The 12341-nt window shown below is 40.6% G+C and overlaps 1 protein-coding gene across 2 annotated transcripts in view; it reads left to right on the top strand.

Moving 5' to 3' along the window:
• The window catches only part of POPDC1 (popeye domain cAMP effector 1), a 33727-nt gene that overhangs the window by 5175 nt on the left and 16211 nt on the right, over positions 1-12341 (top strand). For both annotated transcript variants that reach the window (XM_076333313.1, XM_076333314.1), the window contains exons 2-3: positions 132-365; positions 2637-2761. In XM_076333313.1, coding sequence (XP_076189428.1) covers positions 143-365; positions 2637-2761 — 348 coding nt within the window. In that variant the 5' untranslated portion in view covers positions 132-142. The remainder of the gene's footprint in view (positions 1-131; positions 366-2636; positions 2762-12341) is intronic.

Genomic DNA, 12341 nt, shown 5'->3' with positions numbered 1-12341 from the left:
CTATGAATGATAATGGAAAATACATCCCAGGAAGAGAGAAAATAACCCTAAAATCCATGTGTATGTCCAATATATTTCAGTTTAATGCATGGTGATTTCCCCCCCCCCCCCCCCTCTCTCTCTCATTGCAGGAGTCTCCGAGATGAATGCTACAGCAATGAGCCCACTCACTGTTACTCCACTAGGTTTTATTCCAGACTTAAAAAATGCCACCCTTGTGCCTTTCAATGAGACTGCATGTGAAAACTGGAAAGAGATCCATCATCTTGTTTTCCACGTGGCAAATATTTGCTTTGCAGTTGGACTGGTTATTCCAACTACTCTGAACCTTCATATGATTTTTCTGCGAGGCCTGCTCACCATAGGTAGGAGAATTGTTCTGGAGAGATTTGCAACCTTCCTGTGACAGAAATAACAGGTCATGACCGCTACGGAACTGGTCCCTTCAGTTTACGGTGAAATTACAGACTGTATTCATGGTCATTGTACTCTGCCAAAGGTGTTTTTGGTGTAAGTGGGGGTCTGTTCTGACCCTGACATACCTTTTCTAGAAGGGTTATATGTGCCGAGGCTCTTAAAATTTCCCAGAAATGTAACCTACAGTTTCAAACCTACGAAGATGTCAACTTGAAAACAAGTGGACCCCACTTACTTCAGATGTGACTGGCTGCTTAAAATTCATTAAATTCCAAATCATAGTTAAGTCTATGGATCCTTAAGACCTTAATTTTAGGTTTCAAGTAAGTACTGGGACTGTATATTGGCTGGTGCACTAGCTTCGTATGTCTGCAGTAGGTGAGGTTTTCTTGAGAAGCTTGATGTCGGCCCACATGTTCTTTAAATGTGGTTTCAAACACGCGGCACTTGCGGGTCACCAGCATTATTTTCATTGCCGATTTAGAAGCACGGGCTTTTGATATGGAGTGCAGTCTGTGTTCTCCTGAATTCAGTCATATTTCCTCCACCACTGTAGGCATCTTGCAACACCAAAATTTGACTTCAGAGGAAAAACTAAATTTGGCACACTTGAGACTGAGCAAGTGTGGTTTCATTTGTAACACTTGCAGTCCCACAGCTATTTCAAAGCCCCTGTACTTTGTGTGGGACAAGGCCTCTGTGATCAAAGGAGGAGGAGGAGTGAGTCATTGCAGTGTAAGAAAGATAAACCCGACTGTATCACAACACAGAGCATGCTTAAGTATTTCTAAGTGAGAATGCTTATTCGTATAATAGTGCGGGTCAATTTTATGGTAGAACTTCTTTTTTATAGCTATTATAGGATAACTTATTAAAGCAGACTGCACTGATGACCAAGGGTCTGAGCATTGCAAGACCTTTTGTCTGTGTAGTTCTCATTTTAAAAGCAATGGGAGCTCTGCACTTGCTGAGCTTGCCACTTTGGTCTGTAGGTCTTGTTGCAGTTTGAGCAGATACGGAATCAGTTTTGCAAGCTGAGGTGGCAGCTGGAAGCAAATTTACTCTGTGGGCAGCATAAGTAGTGAAGCCTGGTTCCTAGGGATCAGTCCCCTTTGCTTTGATGACCCTGCCCCACCTCTGTGCTGCTCTACAATATTGCTCCTCTTCAATACTTCCAGACCTTGTATCCTCCCATCCCTTGTAGTGTAGTTAACCAGCTGATCAAGAGTCACCATATTTTGATTTTTCTGATCTGTATGTAAGTGCTGCCTGGCCAGTCAACAACCCAGACAGAATAGATAATACCGAGTTCATGAATTCAGCATCATCTTCAGGGAGAAAGGGGGGAAGGGACACTAATTTGGCACTTTCTCCTTGTTGTCTTTGCATGAAACTTCAGGGAAAATGTACCTGTGACCTCTACAGCCATCTCTATTGGACGGTAGGCTCCCAGTTATCTGGGAGAGACTCACTGATGCGTAATCTATCATTTGATAAGCATTGTCTTTGTAGGCTAAAAATAGAATGCCTAATCATACAGCATGCCTTATCTTTTAAAGCAACTGTCATTGTTCAAAGTAAAGGAACTAAAAAAAAGAGTAAGCATTTGAAATTTTCTTTGTCGTACAAGAGAATTCAGGTTCCTGCTGTGACCTTGTCAAAATGCAGCAATGATACTTCCTTTAAATTTTCAAAAATATCTGCGTATGACTTCAGGAGGTTTTTGTGCAACTACTGCTCACTAGTTAGATACAAATGTTACTGATATGAACAGCAAGCATTCGTTTCTAGGGTCTTGTTTGTCTAATGCAATACTAGTAATAAAGTTTTGTTAGCTGCTTAATTTTTTTTTTTTATACTTAAGATACAGTTTTCCCTTATCCCATTTGTACTTCATTTTAGTAACAGACCATCGTGGGCTGCACCTTTCTGCTTTCCCCAGTCCTGATGTGAATTATTGTCAACTCCAGTATTGCAGTCCCATGCAATAGGACTGCAGTCTGCTGTCAACCTGCTCTCAGTGCCTGTTTGTAGCATTGTAGTGATTAGCTCATGCTACCAGTGCATGTATTGATCCACAGAGCCTAACTATAGTAAAGCTTGTAGAATATATTGCTTTTCAGTGTCATTACACCCAGTGGACACATTCTTGATGGCTTTGTACAAATGTGTTTATTGTTCAGTGAAATTTAACTTCCTTTTTTATTTTATTTTTACAGGATGTGCATTGTTCATCATTTGGGCTACACTCTACCGTTGTGCCTTGGACATAATGATCTGGAATTCTGTGTTTTTGGTTGTCAACCTCTTACATTTCATATACCTAGTGTATAAGAGAAGACCGGTACGTATAACAGCTAAATTGCACAAGCAGTCTAGTAAGATGCAAGAAAAAGGAAGTTTTGCCCACGTTTGCTGGACAAACCAGTGAATTAGACAGCAGTTCTTGAATTACACAGCAGTTCTTTTGGACGAAGTCAGTTAGCTACTTCAGGAAGGATCCAGACCATAAGCATGATCTGATGCAGTACATAATTATTTCCCTGAAATCCATATTCTTGAAAAATGATTTGACTTTAGAAGTTACTATTGGCTGGTTTTGGCTGTTGTGTTTGGTTTTGGTGGTAAGGAAGGGGTTACATAGTTTCTTTGCAGAGAGACCAGAAATGGTAGTTTGGGGGTTGTGTGTGTTTGGGGTTTTTCTGTGTTTTTTTTGGTCACTTTCCCCACCCTCCCACTCACAAGTGTACATGCATACAGGCCTCCTGAAATAAAATCCCACCAAGATACTTAAAATTGAGCATTCCAGGACAGTAGTTTTTTTAAATTAGGAGTTTGGGACTCCTCACTTTTAAGTCTTGAACATCCTCTGTGGTGGGAAAGGAGACCAATAAATGACAAGTGCCCTGATAGACTGTTATTTCAACATAGAAACAAATGCTGATGTCCATTTATAAATGACCTTCACATTCTTTGCTTTGCTGACAAGTGCTTTAGCCCATATGTTTTGTACTGCCCTCTAAATGCAAATGAAAGGTGAGATGCTACTACCCTTTTTGAACATCTGTGGGACTTGGATAAGCAGCAAAATTGAGTAAGGTGTGGGGAGAGCAGTATTAAGTAAGGTGATCCTTCCCTTTATCCCATTTAGTGCATTCATTGAGTTTTAAGGGTCATGTCTGGGAATTTTGCAACTCCTTTGTTGCCTTCAGAAGAATGCATTGGGATATGGTGCGATGGTAGCAGTGCAAGGCTTGAAGGGTTGGGCTCTGCTGTGGCACCTTTGCTGTCCCCTGACACACAGGGCGGCTCAGCACGGTGATGTTACTGCAGGGAGGGAGATTATGGCTACCTTCTTTGCCCTGGTAAATGTGCCCTTGAGCACTATATATTAGGGCTCTCTTGCAGGATTTTGCACTGCCTACATGGTGGACTTGGCAGTGCTAGGTTAACAGTTGGACTTGATGATCTTAAAGGTCTTTTCCAACCTAAATGATCCTATGGTTCCTATGATAACTTTCTTCAAATGCACTGTAAGAATATATTTGAAATGTATACCAAAAATACAGGATTCTTTGCCCTGCCTTCAGGTAAATGTATATCCAATAGAAAATCAATTTATTTTGTCAGTATTATTCATCCAGAAGTATATTCTGTTTCTGCAAAATGATTAGCAACCCAGCCTTCTGTTGGTATATGCACATCAAAACTAGATAATCATTAATATAATAGTTGCTATTATGTGCCAGTCAAATATTAATGAAGTGCTAAGTGTTCAAAATATTAATATTACATTCTATAGTCTCCAAAATCTAAGGCAGATAGATTTATAATGTGAAGATTACAGGAATATATATGAGGTTACATTATCAGCAAAATAACTCTGCCTTTGCCCAAAACCAGACACATTCTGGAAATGTGTAACAGCTGGTAAAAAACCAAACAAACAAAAAAACCAAACACTAGCTGGAAATAAGCTCTTCACCAAGTCAGCGCAACCGGTGCAAGAAAGCAGCTAGGAAATCGGCAACCTCCTCCTTTCTGGCAAGGCAGCATAAAGCTTGACTTCTGTCTCGCCTAGAAGATAGCTTAAAACTATCTGGACTGATCTACTGCTAGACGTTTATAGATGTGTAGTAAAAATTTCTAGTAATTTAAATTACTCTCTCTCAGAGAGTAATCTTCCCAGTTGTGATAATGTAGAGCCAGTGAAGCCAGACTCCATGTGTTTGTGTCTGCAGTTAGATGTCCTGTGCAGGTACTCTGGTCTTTAATATGGGATGAGCACATGTTGCATTCTTTGCCCTCAGTGAAGCCACCAGGTGAGCATGTTCTGCTTCCCCTCAACCCACCCACCAACTTAGCCTTTTAATGTCATCTTGAGGTCTCTAGTCCTTTGTCAGATGGAACAGGAATTGGCTAACAAAGTCAGAAATTATTGCAAAAGGCAGGAGTGCACAGCTGATATAAACTCATTTCCCTAGAAAACCAAGCCTTAAAACTTGTCTCTATTTTTAAAAATAGGAGTTGTGGCATCTGTTCTTAGAACATCAGTAATGGTCCTCTGGTTCATACCCATCCAACTCTTTCCAAAATTCTAAATAAAAAGTTATTGGAGAATGAAGGAGCATCTTGAGAGGAAGACACACTGGTTTGTGGTTGAGTTAAAAAAAAAAAAAAAGCCCTTAAAATATGTAAAGCAATACTGAATGAAGAAGGAAAAACATTTTCTTCTGTGACTACAATTGTATACTAAAAGCTATGCTAGTATAGATTGGGGTTTTTTGTGCATTGTAATACAGACTTCATTATATTGAAGTGCCAGCTATTTTCACTAAATTTAGTAAATTTGTGAGCAGAATTATTTGTAGGCATTTGGATACTACAGCGATGGAAGTGGATGAAGTACTCTATAGGTGGGTTCAAAAGAATGAATTATGTAAGGACATGAAACTTGACTGATAAACTGTCAGTCGCTAAAGTTGGTACAAAATTACCTCTAACTAAGAGAGGAAGGACTGGAGGACCTGCCTTTAACTTTGCTCTCCATTTCTCTACCCCTTCCCCGCTGGCTCTGGAACTGCAGCAGAGTCAAGGTGCTCAGCACTCCCACAGACACTGCATCATACATGTGGTGCAAAACCACAGCTGTTCTTATACAGAATAAACTAGAGTTCTAGGCAGAAAACATTAGAGGAAACATAGGAAAATAGACTTTGGACATCTTCTAAAATGCTGTGCAAGATAAGGATTTCAACTTAAGTAGAGCCAGAGCAAGCTGTCAAAGGAAGAGTTAAGGGAAATGAGAGAAAGTGAGAGATGATAGAAAGGCTGAAATCTTTACCAGTATGGCTAAAAACAACTGCAGAACAAACTCCGATAGGCAACCACAGCATATAAAAAGAGGCTAAAGGTTAAATTGCATCTGTCTACAACAAGGTGATAAATTGAGTACATCTACTTATAAGTGTTAACAAAGGAAGGGTTCTACCTACAGCAGTGTTCCTCCAGTATGGAGCACAGATTCATCCAAAGGTTACCATCTGCAGGGCTACGTGATCTTTACAACTTAAAGCTTAGCCAAGGATTAGTTCTGATAGATTAGCCATGCAGTGGTGTTTCTTTGTATATTAAGACTTAAAATAATTTCAATATTTTTCTTTCCATGAAGTTTAAGAAATTACAGTATTTATGAATATTACATGAAAAATTATACTAAATACTATTTTAATTGGTGTAATACATAATATTTTCAGTAATTATTTTTAAATCGGTGGTTTTTTTTAAAACACCCCCCTACACACCTTAACACTAGTTCCTTTTCAGTTTTAATTCTCAGCTCACTGTCCAACAATGAAATGATACAGAAAGATCTCTCTTTTTTTTTTTTTTTTTTTTTTTTTTTTTTTTCAGAAAGACCTGAAAGGAAACTTAGTGCAAGCTAATTAACTTTTTTTCCTTTAGAATTTGTATTCAAGGCACATAATTTGGGCAGAACTTCTAAGAGCGAATAAGAGTTGAATTGCATGACAGCTGGTTCTTTGGGTGGGACCATGGTATAGAAGAACCATCCAGTTTTAGGTGAGTCCAGCATAAAGAAGTTTAGTATCTGGTTCTTGTTAGAGTCTACCAAAATACTTCCCATGTCCTGGCAAGAACACCAAACAGTTGTTTGCAACCAGCTTGATCCATGGTGTGGAAACTGTTCAGACAGCCACACTCCTGCTTCTCTGGCTGCTGAACAAAACCAGAGGAGAGCAGGGCTTCTGAGGGGGCTGGAGTTCCACCTGTACCTGTAGGCAGCAAGCTTGTGCTCTAGCCACTGATACCTGAGACACTGGGCTGTTTGAGTTCATGCTGGAACATTGAAGGAGCACTTGCACAGCTAGATACCTACTGGGAGGCAAGCTAATTGGTCTGGCATTCACCCGAGTGCAGTCCTGCCACACTATATGTTCATGCTTGACCGCGTCCTAACTTGGGTACAACATCATCAGGGGACTTTCCTGGCCAAGGTCCTGGGCTTGTGCTTGAGCCCAGGAATGTTTAAATAGTCTTTGTGGTGGTGTTTTTTGGATTTTTTTTTTTTCATACTCTAATCTGTCTAGTTTCTTGCATGACTCCCATCGCTGTATCTGATCGTGGCTAGGATTTGTGCTTTACTTCAAGGTAATGTGTATACCAGATTACAGTGAATGTAAAATTACTCATTTCACCTTTGTCCCTATATGAACTTCTGGACTGTAGCTTTTGCTCTCTGTCCATGGCAAAACGTAGCATTGTTCCATAGGGAAGGATGAGGAAAACTTCTCAAACTAAAAATAAAGCATTGGAAAGATCTAATGAAAATTCTGTCTTGGGACAGTGAGAGTACTTACAGTTGTGTTAATGAATGACAGATAATAAGTAGTTGAAGTCAGCTGCATTGAAAATTCTGTCTTGGACAGTGAGAGTACTTACAGTTGTGTTAATGAATGACAGATAATAAGTAGTTGAAGTCAGCTGCATTTAAAATAAGTTTCCTGAATATATATGCTGACTTTATGCATCCCACCATGATCAAAATATGGTCTTCCACCAATTCCATGAACAACAAAAGTGACATGGTTGAACTGTAAGTTTCATCTTTCTTGTTCGGTCATGTGAAACCTCTCTGGCACACATATCAGTCATTTAACCCTGACCTTTGTAGATGTGCACACTCCTCTTTCAAAATACATTTTTTGCAGTGGTAAACCTTGCAGCACTTAGTTCAGCTCAATGCCCCCAGCTCCCTACTCCAGATCTTGAACGGAATGAGAGAGCTTGCAGGAGCAGTCTGCCACGTGAAGGCTTCCTAGATGCTCCTTCTTGTGAGACCGGAGTTACTGCCGGAAGAGCTGCGTGAAACCAAATGTCAGTTCTGTTGACTCTGAAAATGAATGACTATGTCTTGACAGTCTCTATAATTTTGGATAGAGAACAAAGTAAAATCATGGAACCACCACCACAGATGCCTTTACTGAATCTCTCTTTTTTCCTTCATCTTCTGCAATATTGAACTGCTTTCTAAAGACAGAAATACGTGGGAAATAGAAACAGTGAAATGTAGGAGTACTATCAAATCCTTTTAACTAGGAAGTGCTCTGCATAGGCATTGAGTGTTTTCTTAGGTAGTCTCAGTCGCATTCTGACACTTGTCCTGAAATACTACATCGTTCAGGACATGGGCACTCCCAGAAATGAAAGGCCTCTGAGAGGAAGCATGTAATATTTGAGTCTAACAATTAAGAACATTTTCAAAGAGCACAAATAATTATTTGTGGTCGCTACTTCTGCAACAGTAGCTTTGCCTCATGAAATAGGAATTGGAATCGTCTTGTCTCACTGCATCCATCTCCGAGTTAACATCTAGTTTAAGCTGGTTGTCCAGTGTGATTCGACCCACCCACCCAATATCTGTTTAAGATGTGATAGTGACATCCCTCTCCACTGGCTAGAGAAAAAGCCTACACAACCATTATGAACTACTAACCTAGCTTTATATAGTCATAGTTAGGTGAGACGCACTTCATCGCTGCTCTCTAGCATTATGAGGAAAAAAATTCAAATTGCTTCATGCTAATCTATACCATAACACAGTAGAGAACTGGGGTCTGGCTTTCAGACTTGTATTACTACCACTGCAGCTCTGGTCTGGGAACTGTGGGTACTCTGCTTCTCTGAAGACTGGGCTCTAAACATCTAGGAAATTATGTGAATTTAAACAATAGTTGAAATTATATGGAATCAGGGTAATATCCCAAACAATATATGAATCTCTCTGTTACAGACTGTGTAAAGTGCTTTTCTTATAAAAAGCTAGAGAATGAAAAAAAAAAAAAAAAGAAATTCTCAGGAACTAATTTTGAATGACATTTCTGTCTGCAAATATTGTATTGCCCATCTCAAAATCAATTTTATTTAGTCATCCTCACAAATGGCGTTTTTAAGGAAAGAAAGGAATGGAAGAATAATTACAAGTTAGTCATATTACAAAATGAATAATTTATATGTTCAGTTGTTAAATATTTATTTTATTAAATGGAGCATGCAAAATAGCAGTGAGTTTCTCTTCTGACCAGAAGATTATTTCTGTGGTTTTGACTCCTTGGAGCTTTACAGATTTGGCTTTTTTAGTCTGAGTGGAAGCTGAAAGAGTCTGATCGGTGTCTCTACAGAACTCTGACTTGGAACTCTGGCAGCATCCCAGAATATTTCAACCACTGCTGAACAAAACATTACACCTACCCGTATGGCTCAGTTGGAATACGACCCACAAGCGTGACTGGAGAAGCAGTCAGCTGCACTTGGGAAGGTGCATAGTATGTTACAAGGGAGACCATCTAAAAGATATCTACGGTGTCCAACCTGAGCAATCTCTAAGAAAGTGGTTATGCCTGCTTTCCCTTTTAAGTATTATACATTAGAGGAAGATCATGAAACCTGAATTACGTGCTAGTTAAGGGATTGCATTAGCGCTCCAGGGCCAAATCCTGTCCTCATGTGCGTATGCATTGTTTTGAATTCAGGAGTCTTGGGAGCTACTTGTATGTTCATCTGAGAAAGGAATTTATCTTTCTTTGAGTTGCAGTGGTCGTGTATAGAAAGGTGCAAATTAAATTGGCACGGCTGTTAAAAATGAGGGAGAACCTGTCGCCAAAACAAATGGTCATCTAACTTCACAGGTATATGGAACATATTTTGAAATCAAACAGTTCAGGGCAATCCCTGACACAATTTCTCTTGCTAGTTTAAGTTTAATCTTTTGTTTTGTTTAAATTTAGCCTTTGTTTTGTCCGTGTAGATGTCCTCTGAGGTGTTAAAGACTGTGGCGTAAGGAACATACGGGGAATTCAAAACCTCTGTTTCATATAAATGTAGTCACTGGTGGAAGATGTAATTAGTAATTGATTCAGTGTGAAACCAGTGTAACTTGAGGTCAAGTGACATACTGGACATATGTATATGCCCTGCTATTATGCACCCAAGAATGCTGAGGGACCTGGCTGATGTCACTGTGAGGCCACCCTTGATAATCTTTGAACAATCGTGGCAACTGGGAGAAGTGCCTGAGGACTGCAGGAAAGCAGATGCCACTGCTTTCTTCAAAAAGGGCAAGAAGGAGGACCCAGGGAACTGCGGGCTAGTCAGCCTCACCTTGATTCCTGAGAAGGTGATGGAATAATCCTGGAAACCATTTCTAGGTATGTGAAGGACAAGAAGGTGATCGGAAGCAGTCAGCATGAATTCAGCAAGGGGAAGTCATGTTTAACCAACCTGATAATGTTCTACAATGAAATGATTGGCAGGGTAGATGAGGGGAGAGCGGTGGATATTTTCTACCTTAACTTTAGGAAGGCTTTCAACGCTGTCTTCCATGAACTCCTCATAGAGAAATTGTTGAAGTATGGGCTGGATGAGGAGACAGTGAGATGCATTGAAAACTGGCAGAACAGCAGGGCTGAGGGTGGTAGTCAGGGGTATGAAGTCTCTTTGGAGATGTGCACTGTGCACGCTAAACTAGTGTATGGTGTGTACACTAGTGGTATAACCTAGGGGTCAATACTGGGCTCAGTCCTGTTTGATGTCTTCATTAATGATCTGGATGATGGGGCAGAGTGTACCCTGATGACACAAAACTGGGAGGAGTGGCTGATAGGCCAGAAGGTTGGGCAGCCAACCGGAGGGACATTGACAGGCTGGAGAAATGGGCCAACAGGAACCTCATGAAGTTCAACAAGAAGTGCAAAGTCCTGCACCTGGGGAGGAACAACTCCATGCACCAATATATGCTGAGGGCCAACCAGCTGGAAAAAATCTTTGCAGAAGAGGACCTGGGGGTCCTGGTAGACACCAAGTTAAACATGAGCCAGCGATAGGCCCTTGCAGCAAAGAGGGGCAACAGTATCCTGGGCTGCGTTTAGGAAGATTATTGCCAGCAGGTCAAGGTGGGGGTGATCCTTCCGCTCTACTCAGCACTGGTGAGACACATCTGATGTGCTGGGTCCAGTTCTGGGCTCCCTAGTACAACAGAGACATGGACATACTGGAGACAGCCCAACAAAGGGCCACGAAGATGATTAAGGGACTGGAGCATCTCTCATATGAGGAAAGGCAGAGAGAGCTGGGACTGTTTAGCCTAGAGAAGAGAAGGCTCAGGGGATCTTATCAATGTATGTCAATACTGGAAGGGAGAGTGCAAAGACGACAGAGCCAGGCTCTTTTCAGTGGTGCCCAGTGACAGAACCAGTGGCAATGGGCACAAAGTGAAGCACAGGAGGCTCCGTCTGAACATCAGAAGACACTTTTTATTGTGAGGGTGACTGAGCACTGGCACAGGTTGCCCAGAGAGGTTGTGGAGTCTCTATACTTGAGATATTCAAAAACTGTCTGGACACAGTTCTGGGCAACATTGCTCTAGGTTACCCTGCTTGATCAGGGAGGTTGGACAAGATGACCTTCAGAGGTCCCTTCTAACCTCGACCATTCTGTGATTCTGTGACTTTATTGTTAATCTTGTCTGAACATTTATATTCTAGCCCTCCTCTTCTCAGTCCTGATAGCATTTCTGGGGCAGAGATTAATTTATAGGAGGGAGACATGTCACAAAATGTTGACAGAGTAATGAAACAGGAAGATCCATTTAGATCTTTTGAGGAGGCAGTAATTCACATTTGATTGAAACTTATGTATGGACGGATCAAAAAATCAAACAAACTGAATGCTTTAATACAGTTATAGGTGGTAAATGTACACAGATACTGTACACAAAGTTGACAATAAGTTTGGCTGTGTATAAGGAAAAGAGAGTTCTCAGGAGTGCTCTCACGAGAATTTTTTACATTAGGCCCTTGGAAACAGGTATTGGTGTGTGTTTCACATGGAGGCTGCATAAAAATCCTCGTGGTTTATAAACTTGCTTTCACTTTTTGTGGTTTGAGGCTGTCTGGGTAAAAAGTGAAGTCTGCAGGTTTGGGATATCCTTTTGTTGAGCTTTTGTGGAAATATAAATGCTGAGAAGTCATGAAGTGATAATAGCAAGGTCACATAAGCAGCCTTATCTTTCCTGTTTAGCAATTTAATAACGAACTGTATACTATTTCTCTGGGATTAACCCACTATCTCTGCCCACGGGATTGTCACTTGCAGAGTGATTCCCATGTCATTCAGTGGCCCAAACGTGGGATGGATCGCATCAGTGATTGAGGCTGTGTGTGAAATGCTCCAAACATGGTTCCATAAATCTAGAAAGTTTCTGCCTCAGCTCAATTTGTTCTATATTTAACTAAATTTGAAATGTAACAAGGAACCTTTCTTAATTTTCCCAAAACTTTTAATTATGCTTGACTTACTATTTCACACACACATGTAATTCTACTGAAAACAGTTCAGGGAGGATTGTT

The sequence above is a fragment of the Aptenodytes patagonicus genome, chromosome 3 (assembly GCF_965638725.1).
Source record: "Aptenodytes patagonicus chromosome 3, bAptPat1.pri.cur, whole genome shotgun sequence".
Taxonomy (NCBI): Eukaryota; Metazoa; Chordata; class Aves; order Sphenisciformes; family Spheniscidae; genus Aptenodytes; species Aptenodytes patagonicus.
The sequence above is the reverse complement of the archived record's forward strand: the minus strand, read 5'-3'. Positions and strand labels throughout refer to the sequence as shown.